Genomic DNA, 13,332 nt, shown 5'->3' with positions numbered 1-13,332 from the left:
TGCTCTCTAGTAATGTACAAATGATAGTACAGAGATATTCACTCTTTCTGCTAAACCACTGTGCTCAACAGAGCAGGAAGGAAAAGCCAAGATAAAAAAACTGGATTGAGCTGAGGAACTTCTGAGTGAAGACCGGGAGGCTGCTAAGGGACAATGCCAGGCCTGTTAGCCTGCCTTGCCCAGGGAAGAGGATGCAAAATAATCAAAGCAGATTTTGTACAGCTAGTTTTGCTTGCTTGCAAATGGAAAAGCGAAAAGGCCATGACATCACTTTAGAAAGTAATGAAAGAGAGTGGCTGTTTGGTGAACCAGACTGAGAGGCAGGCCCTTGCTGGCATGCTGGAGAACGGGAGAAGCTGTACACAGGCACGTCCAGTTGGACCTGCAGGTTAAGGTCTTGTGATACAAGTCCAAGGCTTACTGTAAAGAGCAAAAGAAGATTCATGGAAATCCTGGCATCAGCAGAAGGAAAGTACCCAGAGGGGTGGGGAAGAGACCAGAAGTGCAGCAAGTTCCATAACCATAGCAACAGCAAACTATCTGTCAAAAAAAGGAATTTCACTCCACTCCCAAAGCAGCCTGAATCTCGGTCAAACCTTTGTTTGTGTGGCTGCCAGTGCTGCATGTTGAATCAGTAATTTCCATGGCCATGAACGTGATTCTCTGCAACCTGAGTAGGCAAGCGAGCCCTTGAGTCTGCAGCAGCCTGATGTTCCCTCTGGTTCAAGGACACCACACATCCTCTGCATGTTCTGTACCCTGGCCTTACATCATGCTAAGTGACCAGGGACAGAAAAATATCAGTATCCACCAGGTGTGTTGTATGTCGCATAAGATCTAGGATTTGAATTGAGCAATAAAAAGGAAAACATTTTTCAATACTATCTCATGGGGGTTTTTTCCTTCCCTTCTCAACCTCACAAAAAGTCAGTTCCATTAGCCTTCACACCTATGCCCTTTCTTGTGTCAGGTCACAGGTGTGTAATAACTCATTGCTCCTGCAGGTCTCAGTACAGCTGCTGACATTTGTGTAGGAGAGTTGGTGTGGGTAAGGGATTCTCCACCATGAAGTGGTCTGTCTGCATACAAAATATGATTTCCGGTTGACTGCATAAACCTCTTGTCCCCGAGGGGAGCAGTGAGTCACTCCGTGTTAGTGCCTCCCGTCCAGCAGCTACGAAACCACATGTCCCAAACGCTCCAACAGATCTAAGACAAGTCCTCCAATGACTCATATGACAATGACAGGAAACTGTCTGATTTGATAAGGGCAGAAATTTAGGCTGGGCTCACAAAGGTCCTTACAAGCTGTGTGTCACATGGAGTTGTGTTCAGCCGCAGGGAGATAGGCAACAGTTGTGCTCTTCCAGTCTGCTGAGGAATGAAATAAAGCAGGGTAGAAGAGATTTGCAGGAGGGGACGCCACTGGGTCAGCTGGGCACAAAACTTAACAGACATGATTTCTAATCAATCACACCGTGCAGAGGATCACAACTGATAGAGAATTACTGTGCCACCTGCATTTCAGGCTTCATCCCACTTGTACGGAAATCCTAACAGCTGAGGTTACAAACCCCACCCAAAAAACGGCTGAAGTCTTTTGGAAATGAGGAACTGAATTTCCTCACAGTAATGCCTGCCTAGGTACCAACATGTATGCTGAGGAGGTGTTTCAGCAGTTCTGCTAACACTGTCATAGCAGCTGCTGCAGATGTAGAATTGCTTGTACATCTATATTTTGCATCTGCTTACTAGTGGTTTTCAGATTTTTTTTCAGAGAGGGCTGGCTTTCATATTGCTTTGGATTGCAAGATTCATAGCATGAACTTAGTGCAATCCCCTTGCAGATCTCTTAAACTGATTTTCATACAAGTTCATAAGTTTGATTCCTCCATTTTCTGCAACTTTTTCAGAAGGTCCAGTCTGGATTCTCTTTCCATCTCTTTTTCTGAGACTACAACTTGGGTTGACCAATGCTTGACTAAGTGTTTTGAGTCCTCAGGTTACTCCCATGGCCATGGTTAGATCATGCAGAAGCAACTTCCTATCAGATCTAACCAACAACCCATGCCAGGATCCCAGGAAAAAGTTCTGACCAGTTTGATTCCCCAGACTGACTTATCATCATATTAGATGAGCACGAGAAAGAAGGACTGGCCCAGCTCCACCTTAAACTGGTTTAGATGGCCACAGCATCACAACCATGGTAACTGTCAAGTGTAGGCAGAGAAATTTCTCCCTTTCTTGCTTTCCTGATTCTGCCCTCCATGATGCCACCACAAATTTTTGAGCAGTGGCACAACAATCTATGTCAGGGGATGGACCCAGCTGAGAAAAAACATGTAATGATGAGGGGGGGAAAAAAAAGGAAGTATTTTTTCCAGATTCTCAGGTGCCTTGATGTAGAGAGAGAAAAAAGGCCACTCCTTCAGCCGTCAATGCCACTGATGGAAGTCTACATACAATGAGCATCCACAGCTACTGCAGCAACAGCCTGGTGTCATGGAACCTTAGCAGAGCAGCTGGGAGGTTTAGCTTGGCTTTATCAAGAGTCATTTACTCCTCTGCAGAAGGATGACAAATCAAGAAAACTAGAACATCCTAGGCATCAACAGGAGGTTTGCTGACACACACTAATGGTTACCTGCCTTCTCAAATGTCAAACTCACTGTTTATTCGTGCAGAAGCCAAAGCACAGAATACATTTTGGAATCAGAAAAAATTGCTGCTCTCAATGATATCCCAGTTCATAACTAAGCTTTATGGGTCTTGACTCCAGAGTTACCAGGAAGCAGATCTAGCCCTCACTTGAAACTGTACTGGAGGGGAGATGATGATCAGTAAAAATCAAGGTTTAGGATCTAGTGACTCTTATGGGCAACCTAACTTTTAGAGAACAAGGTGGATAGAAGTAGATACCTTTAAATCAGGTCTCCTGGACCTTGGATCTCACCTGAGCAGCAATACATACACATCCATATAAACATGCGGTGCTTTTGTAAGGTATGTTTGCTTTATCGTTATTTCTCTCTCCAGTGTCTCACTACAGCTGAAGCTCATTCCAGCCTCATGCCTGACAAACAAGGCAGACTTATGGGTGCTGCTTTCAAGGCCACGGGAAAAAAAGATAGCATTTTAAAGGAAATGCAAGAGGTTCCATACACATATAGAGTGCTTTCTCCTCTCATTTTGTAGGGATTCTCATGACCTTGCAGTGCTGTAATCAAGAAATAAATTTCACACTTGATGGTCTGGTTCTGCACAGTTCTACTCACACACCTGCACTGCAAATAAAAATGCTTAGCTAGCATTTTAGTTGCTAGATGAATGTTTTCCTTTTCTGAGCTTAGACAAGGATTTAGCACGATTTACAGAGAGCAGCTGCATTTCACAGAGAAGTATTGAACCCACAGAACTGCTAATGTGCAGAGGAGCCCCGTGACTTACTTTTAGAGGTCTGAAGGGTTTAGGATAAGGGAAGTTACAAGCATTTTGGAGAAGACTCCTGGTGAGAAGAGGAACAGATCACAGCGTGATGAAATAGGGGCAGTTCCCTGTAGGAAGAAGCAAGCCTGGAGACAGCCTCAAAGCAGCATCAGACATTTGCACCTGATGTGGAAAGACCAGTGAAGAAAATTCTTACTTCAATCCAGCAGATGACTTTAACAAAGGTTTAGCACACAAGGAGGCCCAAACTTTTATTTTGTGGGAAGACACACTCAGCTGGAGCTTTGTTAGAACAGATCCTCCACTAGGACTCCATTGCAGGGGCCAACTCTGACCCAGCACAGCAAAGAAACTGTCTCTGAACACCCAGAAAAAGATTTGCCTGCGTGAATAAATCTGTCTGCAAAGCTGTGCAACACCTTACCTTTCACCCTCATCTTCTTTCAAGTCGATGGAAACCAGGCAAGAGGAGTTCCTTCTCTCTAAAAAGAGAGATCTAAAGCGGCTCAGGTGAACTGTGCCCTAGTATTTACTTTTCTCTCCACTGATCAAGCAAGCCTGGGGCAAATTCCTCCATCACCTGCAGGTGTCTAACCACAGGACTCTCAGCACCACCACCTGTGTGACTCCCAGCAGACATTTTATCCTGTTCCTAGATTTTTATTCCTGAAGTGCTCCTGGCTCCTGGCTGTTTTGGCTGGCAGTCCTACCTACCCAGCTGCAGGCTGAACCTGCAGCTGCAACGAGCAGAGAGAGGGAAGTGTTTGGTGCATGCAGCCAACACTCCCTTCCAAGGTGGCTTTTGTCACCTATTTATTTGCCTGTTTTCACAGTTCCCAGGGGCAAAGTGTCAGTTTGCAACAGGCTGGGGGGACAGGGAAAGGCTGATTTTTGAGCCCCAACACAAAAGTCAGCTTCTGCAGTACCTCATCTTGTGGGAGGTCAACCCATGTTGAGGGGAAGAGTTGGGACTGGCTGTAGAGCGGGGGGGAAATGGGAGGACCAGCACAAGCCCGATGCTGTTTGAGCAGCGAGGCGGAGGGCCGACATAGCGGGGATGACACCATACATCCCATAATGCTTTTTGCAATAAGCAAGTGACAAATGTAGGGCAGGGGAGGTGGCGTGCGACCCCGCCCCTCTCTCCAAGCTGATCCTGTGCCATGGGATGTCGGGGTATGGCAGCTGAGCCGGGCTTAGCTGCCTCCCGGGATTTAGCGTCAGTGCGGCAGCATGGGCAGAAATTAGCTGGGCTGAGGGTTTTTTTTGGCAGATGCCAGGAGAACTGGAGCGGCTCAGGGAAGAAAAGCGATGAAGGGCTCCTTTCCCTCCACCCATTTCCTCAATGGGAAAATGAAATCTTACCATTTAGAAATGGGAATTTTAATTTCTAGCGGTATGTAGGAAACTGGAGGCAGAGGAAATGTAGATTAAAGAGCCAATCTGTTAATAAGCACCCTTAACGTGCTTGCTCTTTGTGCAGCAATGATTGCTCTGCCGGTGGCGTGAAGATACATGTTTCCAATTGTAAAGGGCCCACGGCCATCAGGGAGCAGACAATATTCTTATCAGCAACAGACGGTACAGTTACTGAAAATCCTCTCCAGTAATGACCGACTTTGCTGTGCTCCGGTGGAAAGAGTGATGAGCACAAAATTCATACCCAAAGTAGGGCTTTTAATTATTCACGGCTCCATATTCTCCAGAGCTATGCAAACCCAAATCACTTGCTTTGTCGATGCCCAATGCTGAAAACCTCCGCAGCTGAACGAAGCCAAGGTCGCCGTGACCTTCCTCCCCCTTCCCGAGGCTGCAGAGCACCACGGAATCCCTTTCCCTTTAGTCTGAAACCCCGGGGCTCCTCTCGGGTGACTCCCTGGAGGCGTCTCTGTCCAGGCGCGCGTTCTCACTCAGGGGTTCACCTGCCACCTAGTGGGGTTTGCTCATCCCTGCGGCTGCCTCCGCTTTATCCCTCTCCCAGGCGGGCAGCGAGGCAAAGCCCAGGGAGGTGCGAGCCCCGCCCGGGAAGCCGTGCACGGAGCGGGTGTGCTCCCACACAGAGGGGTGCCTGCGCACCGGGAGGGGGCTGTGTCTTTTGGGATGGGAGGGGAATAGTGGCAAACGGAGGGGGTGTGCACCGACCGGGGGCAAGTTCAGGAGGTGGGGGGCTGTACCCGGGCGTGCGTGTTCGTACTGGCGGGGTCTGGGCTCGGAGGGATGGGAGGGGAGTGCACGGAGCGCGTGTCCCGGTATTCCCTGGAAAGAAGGGCGCATCCCCCGGGGAGCCGGGCGGGCGGCCGGGCAGGGGCGGTGCCGGGGGCGGTGCCTCCCGGCGGGGCGGGCACGGCGGAGCGGAGCGAGCACCGCCTCCCCGGCGCCGCGGGGCGGGCCGGGCCGGGCCTCCGGCTCGGGCCTTGCGTGCTCGGGCCTGGCCGCGCCGGGAGAAGCGGCGATGGAAGCGGCGGGCGGCGGCGGAGCGGCGGGCGGCATTGCCCTGCACGACTTCAGCGGGCAGCTGGGCGAGCAGCGGGTGCACTTCCACGCCATGCGGCTGCGGGACTCGCTCTTCCTCTGGGTGGGCGCCGCGCCCGCCCTGGCCAGCCTGGCCGTCGCCATGTGCAGCCCCCGTGTGAGTGTCGCTGCCCGGGTCCCGCCCGCTCCCCGCCGCCCCTAACCCGCGCTGCCGGGACTAAGCCGTGCCCTGTGCTGTGCTCCGCTTGCAGGACAGCATCCCGGTGGCCGCCTCGCTCCTGGGGGACCCGTCGGACACCGCCTCCTCCTGCCTGGCGCAGCGCTTGGGTAGGTGCGGGCGCGGCGGCTGCGCGCTGCGGGGAGCGGGAGCCGGGAGCTGGGAGCCGCCTCCCGCCGGGAACGCGCGGGTCGGGACCGGGCCGTGCCTCTCTGGTGGCCCTGAGCCACCAGCCCGGGCTGGGTGGGCGCAGAGGAATGCGGTGCGCGCTGCCCCGGCTTCCATCCAATCCACCGATTCACTTTTTCCCCCATGCACATACAAGTCTGCGGCACCTGAGTCAGCGGCCTTGGGCACGCTTTGCGCTATCAGAAGTGAATTATGTGACATCCTTATCCTGGCTTTGGGTGCGAGGCAGCGGCAGCACATGCTGCACCTGTCGAGTGGGGTTTCAGGTGACCTCCTTTCTGTAAACCTGCGACACTGCTGTGCTGGTGGGCGAGCTGGCCGTCATGCCAGGCACCTGCGTTTTACCTGAAGATGAAGCCAACCCTCATCACATCTCGCACCTTTTAGCCCCCACATTCCAAGAAGTTCTGGCCTGGGAAGTCCAGGGTTGATCTGACTGACCCAAATGGGCGGCGCTCAGGATGATTCCTTTTCCATCACGTGCAGTGTGCTACAGCTACTGCAATAGCTGAAATCTTGAATCTTAATGACAGCTTGCAAACTCCTATGTCCACACTAAAAGGATTAAAAATACACGGCCTAATGCATCCTAGGACTTTCGCAGTTCTGACAGCTGTATCATGCTGGTTACTCATCATCACCCACCAGTGGCTGATGCAGCTCCAACTGGTGAACTGCTGACGTGCTTGTTACCAGGTTTTAAAAGCAACACGCTGAGCTGCTCAGTCTCACCTTACGTCCTCTGTTTCAGATGGAAATGCCACAGCATTATTAATGATCTCTGTGCTGATCTCCATTTCAGACAGTCTTGAGTTTGCATTGTCAGGCACTTCCATGAGTGTAAACCTGCTTCTCAACCATGGCTACATATAAAAAAGGGTTGCTCACAAGACTGATCTTTGAAAAGCAGTATTAGTATCTTTTCTTCTTTACAATAATTTCTCTTTTAATAGACACTGTTTTAGTCGACTCTGGTGGAACAGTTTTCTATTCACACTAACTTCAATCCTTTCCACTTTAAGTAATAATTTTATGGGGTACTGTATAACATGACTTATTTATGTGTAGTGCCTTATCCTTAGGAAGTCAGTAAAAATGTAGTCAGAGAGGATTTATTTTGGGTAAAGTGTAATAGTTTATTCCGCTTTCCATTTGGTCTCCTTGTCACTCATTTCTTCTGAATCTTGCTCTAATATTCTGTGTAGTGTTGCTGCCCAGCTGACAGCTCTAAGTTATCTTAGTGATTGCCGTACTCATTTGGGGCTTTTTTTTGTACACGTACTTGCTATCTTCACTCTTAAAGATTTATTACAAGTTTCATCACTGAAGTTCATAATAACTTGCCATTTCCTCCATTAGTTCTTTCAGTGTTCTAGAGGCTGCCTGAGTCACCTAACTTTTCTTTCTCCTAGTGAGTTTTCTCATTTTTGCTTTTTTTTTCTCTTGTGGCACTTTTGTTATTTGCGTTACTAATTTTCCATACTTTGTTACTGAGAACTGATACTGTTGCTTGGTACTGGTCTATAGGTTACTCTTTATCCTTGGAGTATAATGCACCTTTCTATTTTATTTTTCTTTGTGTGCTTTAGGTGTCTTCTGTTATTTCATCTTAAACTTTTGAGCCAGCTGTGGCCCAGCTTTTGGTCCATGTTCCTCTGTATCCATGACATCTCTCCACTGAGTTGCAGGTTTCCTTGCCAGTCAGCTCCTCTCGTATTATTTTTATATTCTGTTCTTGCTTGTGTGATCCTGGTTAAGGTATTATTTTGAGGAAGGCCTATAGACCTTTTTCACCCTTGGTTCAAAGGGGAAAGTCAATAATACACTTATGGCTTTGAATAATATGGCTTGCTCTTTACCTGAGCTTCTGAGAAAAGAAATACGTCTTTTTGAAATCTCACACCATAGTCTTTAGGCTGGCTTTTGACAGTCCAGGAATTTAGGTGAACTCATGGTCACTTAGTCCAAATTAATTAATTTATCTATTTTTTTATTTATTTATCCTGAGACCAGTGGATCTACAAGATCATCAACAAGCATCCCTGTACCTTTGTTTTACGAAGTGCTTGTTAAGGAAATCTGTGCTTGACCTCAGCTAGAAATACCCAACTTTGCTGTTATTGGTGTTTAGTTTTTCTTTGGGAATTTAAATCCTTGTTACTCCCACAAAATCTGTAATAGCATGCTATTCACAGCCAAGTCTGACTCATAGTTGTGCTTCCAAGGTAGCCTTTTTAACCATCCTGACATGTGGTAACCTTCAGGCAGGCAGTTTTTCTGTCCTCTCCTTCCCCCACCATGCTTGTCACCATTTTTTCCCGTGCACTTTCTTGTCTCCACAGGCACTAGCAGGAGTAGCATGCAATGCCATTTGCACATAACTATTTCCATTTCTAACACTTGCCAGTCGCATTCCGTCATCTGTCACGTGTTCCTGCAGTATGCAGTTTATTGAATGCAATGTTTCCTGCCCTGGAGCAGGAGTTTCAGTGCTGCTGTGCAACACAGTGCACACATTCTCTTTTTGTTTTCTTTACAGTTTGGTAGGGGTCCTAGTCACAACAGCTGCATTTCGTGTATTGGCTCTATCTCCTAATGTATTTCTGATTTTTTTCTGTTGCTGAAGATACATATGCTTCATTCTTTTTCCTCTTTCTACATATATCTGCTTGTATGAGGTGCAGGGACTGTTTCCCACCACCCTGCCTGATTTCTTTGGCACAAGATGTGTCTCACTAGTCAATAAACCCAAATTCTAAGAATGTTTCCTGTAGGATACTGGAGGCCAATTCATGAGAAAGTCCTTGGCCATTAGTGCCTCCCTCACGTGCATATCCTGAAATTACAGTGTTTTGGGCTGCACTACTGATTGGTGCCATGTCTTCAGTCTTCTTTCTGTAGAGACTGGCAGACCCTTGGTGAAGATCATGTCAGCCTTTACTTTAGTATTTCTCAGCTGGGCACTGACCACTTTCATCACCTCTTTTCCAGCATAAATAGTCTACAAACTCATGTCTAACATTTGTCCTGCCTCTTCTGCTCCTGCTGGGCTGCTCTTTAAGCTTTGATTTGGGCCTTTGCTCTGTACGTGGAGTTGTACGAGCAGATCTGTGCTGCTGTAGTTTCTCCTGGTATGCAGCACATTCCAGACAATGGCTGTCAAGGGTGTTTTTCCTCCGCTTTGAAGAGACAGTGGAATAGGGGTTGTTAACCAGGCTGCATGGGAAGCAGACCTGCTGGAGGGCTTTTTAGGTAAGCCATGTCCTTTGCAGTTTTCTGCTTTAGTCTGAAGCTGCAGATGGTCTTCCACAGAGGCATAAGATCTGCCCTCTTTTGTCCTTTCCACAGGAGTGCACACGTCCAACTGAATCCTTGGGAAGCAGGGACTGAAAAGGTCCCCCTGCCCCTCAGAGCTGGGGCAGAGCCCTGGGAGCAGAGGTCCTTGGCACAGGAAGCCCAGAGGGACTCCCAGCCTGACACTGTTCCTGGGAACTGGAACAGCATTCCAGAGACTCTGTAGGCAAACATAATTAAGAAGTTCAGTTTTTGACACTGCAGTGCACTATATAGTTTTGTTAGCTAGGATAATGGTATTAATTAGTTCAGAATTAGCATTGCATTCATTTATGGCATGATGATGAAGCACTAGTGCTTACAAACCGAGCTGCTTTATACCACAAAAATCTAGTGCCAGGTGCTAATTTTTGCAGTCAGAGCACCATGCTGCATTATATCAGCATTTTGTAGTGCCAAATCTTAAAAGGCAAATGAGTCCTTGCATTTCAGAAGCAGCTCTACTTACTGAGTCAGGAAGCTGGTAACCTGTTAGAATAGAAAATAATAAAAAATTCATTTGCATAATGAAAATGCCTTAAAGGAGTTCTTGAACATTTTATACATACACATAGATGGGTTTTCTTTATTTAACTGTTTATAGTCCTATTTAGAAAGGATTGATATCTTCGAAGTCCTAGTGTCTCTATTTTGACGTTTTAAAAATTCAGATGACATTTTTGAATATTCATCAGAACAGTCTGATTTGTGTCTGGGATCATTAGCTCCCAGCACATTCCCAGACAAAAATATCTCGTAACCCAAATACTATTTTTTGTCTTCTATTTTACACAACTCAATTTAAATTTAGTGCCTATTTTTCCTCTATGGTGCTTACATTTTTCATAAAGTTTAGCTTCAGTAATATAGGAAGAGAGCCACAAATTTGCTATATTACCATGACAAAATCTAAGTAGGATGGCATTTTATTCATAAAGCACTTCTTGGTGTTCTCTCTTCTACTCTGATAATTAAGTCTTCTTGTCCCACTGGACAGGTTTTTTTATCACTGTTAATTAGCTCTGTCGTGGAAGGCAGCTCTTAATTTTGTAGCACCTCTCTCTTGGTACTTGTCATTACAGTAGCCTGGAACTTGTGCTTGGCTCCATCATGTTCAGCAATGGCTCTCCAGCCTCTTGGAGCATTCATAGATACTGTATGAAAAAAGGTTAAGGGAAACAAAATTGACAGCAAGCTTAGACAGAACTGGTGCATAGCTTTGGGGCCTTTTAAGGCTTATTAACCTTTTAAGGTTTTAATAAAAAACCAGAACTTAGTTAATTTGGGCCCAATAATTTTCTTGTGCACTTTCCCTCTAATATTTTACACAGAACAGATTTACAACTCTGAATTTCAGTGCTAAGAGTCCAGTACAGTCTGTGGTTTCACTTACAATGTAAAATATTTAAGAAGTGTCCAAAAATCCACTAAAAGCACTGCAAGGATTTCTAGTTACTAATGGAAAGTGTCTTGTGTCAGGTCAAAAACTAATTGTCAGTCACCAGTCTTGTTCACTTCTGTGAAGTGCAAAATCTTGCCCAGCACCCCAGTGTTCAGGGACTTGTTCTGCTGTTCCTTTATAACTGCACCCAGCACAGCAGGAGTAGAGAACATCTTAGAAATCTGCATGGTGTGGCTTTTTAAGAGGCTTGCTCAAATACCATGATCACTTTTATACAAGAATAAACTCTGGCTGACTACTCTGTTTTGTGTTTTAGCCAGCAAGACCAAAAAGCAGATATTTGTCAGCTACAATCTTCAAAACACAGACAGCAATTTCACCTTACTCATAGAAAACAGGATCAAAGAAGAGATGACAGCTTTTCCAGACAAGTTCTGATTGTGCATCACCGTAAAAGAAGATGAAGGTTTTGTTTCAGAAAAACTGATTTCAATTTTCACACTGACATAAAGTTAGTATATTTTTTTGTATTGAATTTGTGGTTGTTATTAAATATAGATACACTTGATTTTGATTTTATTTTTTTCAAATAGGATTTGAGTTTTCAAAACAAATTTTTTTTTGCTACCCTGCCAAGTAGGATAGCACATGGATGCTGCAATGGATGAACATCATTGTCAAAGTGCATGTGGTCTCTGGCCTCCACACAATACTGAGATCTGATGGCAAATCAGTTCCAAATGCTATCTGTACAATTAATCTACTGTGTACTAGCATTGAACATAGTATAGTAGCTTTCAGTGTTCAAATAAAGAAACCGCACATTTTTATATGGTAAAGCTGTGACACAAGTGTTACTTTTGTCCTTTTAGCCCTTCTTGGTTGTAGTACTGGTGCTAAACAATGGATTTCCTTCCATCCCTTGGGCACTAAGAACACTGGAAGGATTTCACAAAGGGTTATTTTTATGCATCCCTGAGGATTACATAGAAGGAAAAGGCACAAGCTGAGTTCTGGAGCAATAGATAAATCTGTCAGGCTGCTAGAAGAGCATCACATGTAAATTGAGCATATACATAAAATCAGAGAGGTCTGCTACCATGACCACCAGTGAAAAGCATTCTGCTACTACATCTCTGGACTTGCTTTCAGGTAGGATGGGTATCCATTCAAAGGCAGGTCCAGGGCCTGTTTTGTTTGATGAGATGGCAGCTAGGAGTTAAATGTCCAGGTTTGGGATTTTTTTGGTGGGGTTTGGTTTGTTTTTTTGTTTCATTCAGAGTTGAACCCTGACTTGAGCTCAGGCATCAGCTTCTGATACAAACCAAAGCAAAACTACTGCTGCTGCTTCTAGGCAACAATCCTAAGCACCTACCAAAAAAGTGATGAATTTACCTTGCTGTGGTGCCACAATCAGCAACTGAAAACTGTTCGTGAAGCTGTTGCAGTAGAAAGCACAACTGCTGAGTCTCTTGTCCAAAAGGGTTTGAACACCTGTGGCTTCAATGTCTCAGATTTGGTGTGGGTATAGAGGGACTCTTCTTACCTGGTGGGAGCAGCTGCCTGTCCTTGGCTGCAGTTCAAGATCAGAATAGCAAAATGCAACAGTTGAAGGGTATTTTCTTTTTAATTTACACCACTGAGGAAACAGTCAACTATGCTTCTGTAATTGACCATAAAGGATAATTAGTTGCAAATCAATGTGCTGTTTTAATTAGCCTGATTTACAAACAGCTCATTCTGTTTGTAGAGCAGGATAGGGCTATTTGCTGAGGCATCAGCTGCTGCTGGGAGTTTGAGAAGTCACAGCAAGGGAGCCAGACCGGGAGAGCAAACTGATGGGACAACGTCATTTTATTCTGTACATTTACATACAAAGTTCTTCTCAGTAGGTACAACAGATGTAACATCATGCAGACATTTAGCTTGTAAGACTGTTTTCAGTACTTGATTTAAGCTTGTGCTATGAGGAAGCACCACCAGACTATTCATGATCAAAACATACAGTAACACGATTCTTTAAAACTTCATCAGAAACTGAAATGGGGAGGGAGATCTCGCCCACTAGACAAAACACACCGTACTCCTTTCCCGAAACAATTTACACAATACATTTAAAATGAGGTTTGTAATTTCATTTTTTTTCTTAAAAAACAAAATAAAAAAAAGGTACAGTGGGGGATATCATCCCCCCCACTCAATAGTGTTGTCTTATGTGCCAGCTACAGGCGCAACTTGACTTGACATTCACAGAGTTCAGTTAATGGCACTT

At 45.8% G+C, this 13,332-nt stretch overlaps 1 protein-coding gene across 1 annotated transcript; it reads left to right on the top strand.

Annotated features, from left to right (window-relative positions):
• Positions 1 to 5,824: 5,824 nt before the first annotated feature.
• PSMG4 (proteasome assembly chaperone 4) lies at positions 5,825 to 11,899 on the top strand. The gene is made up of 3 exons (XM_014872380.2): positions 5,825 to 6,076; positions 6,171 to 6,246; positions 11,377 to 11,899. Exons 1-3 carry the CDS (start codon positions 5,900 to 5,902, stop codon positions 11,496 to 11,498), a joined length of 375 nt encoding a protein of 124 aa, XP_014727866.1. The 5' UTR covers positions 5,825 to 5,899; the 3' UTR covers positions 11,499 to 11,899.
• Positions 11,900 to 13,332: the final 1,433 nt, after the last annotated feature.

Source organism: Sturnus vulgaris, chromosome 1 (genome assembly GCF_052056855.1).
Source record: "Sturnus vulgaris isolate bStuVul1 chromosome 1, bStuVul1.hap1, whole genome shotgun sequence".
Classification (NCBI taxonomy): Eukaryota; Metazoa; Chordata; class Aves; order Passeriformes; family Sturnidae; genus Sturnus; species Sturnus vulgaris.
This window is presented reverse-complemented; position numbering and strand designations above follow the sequence as displayed.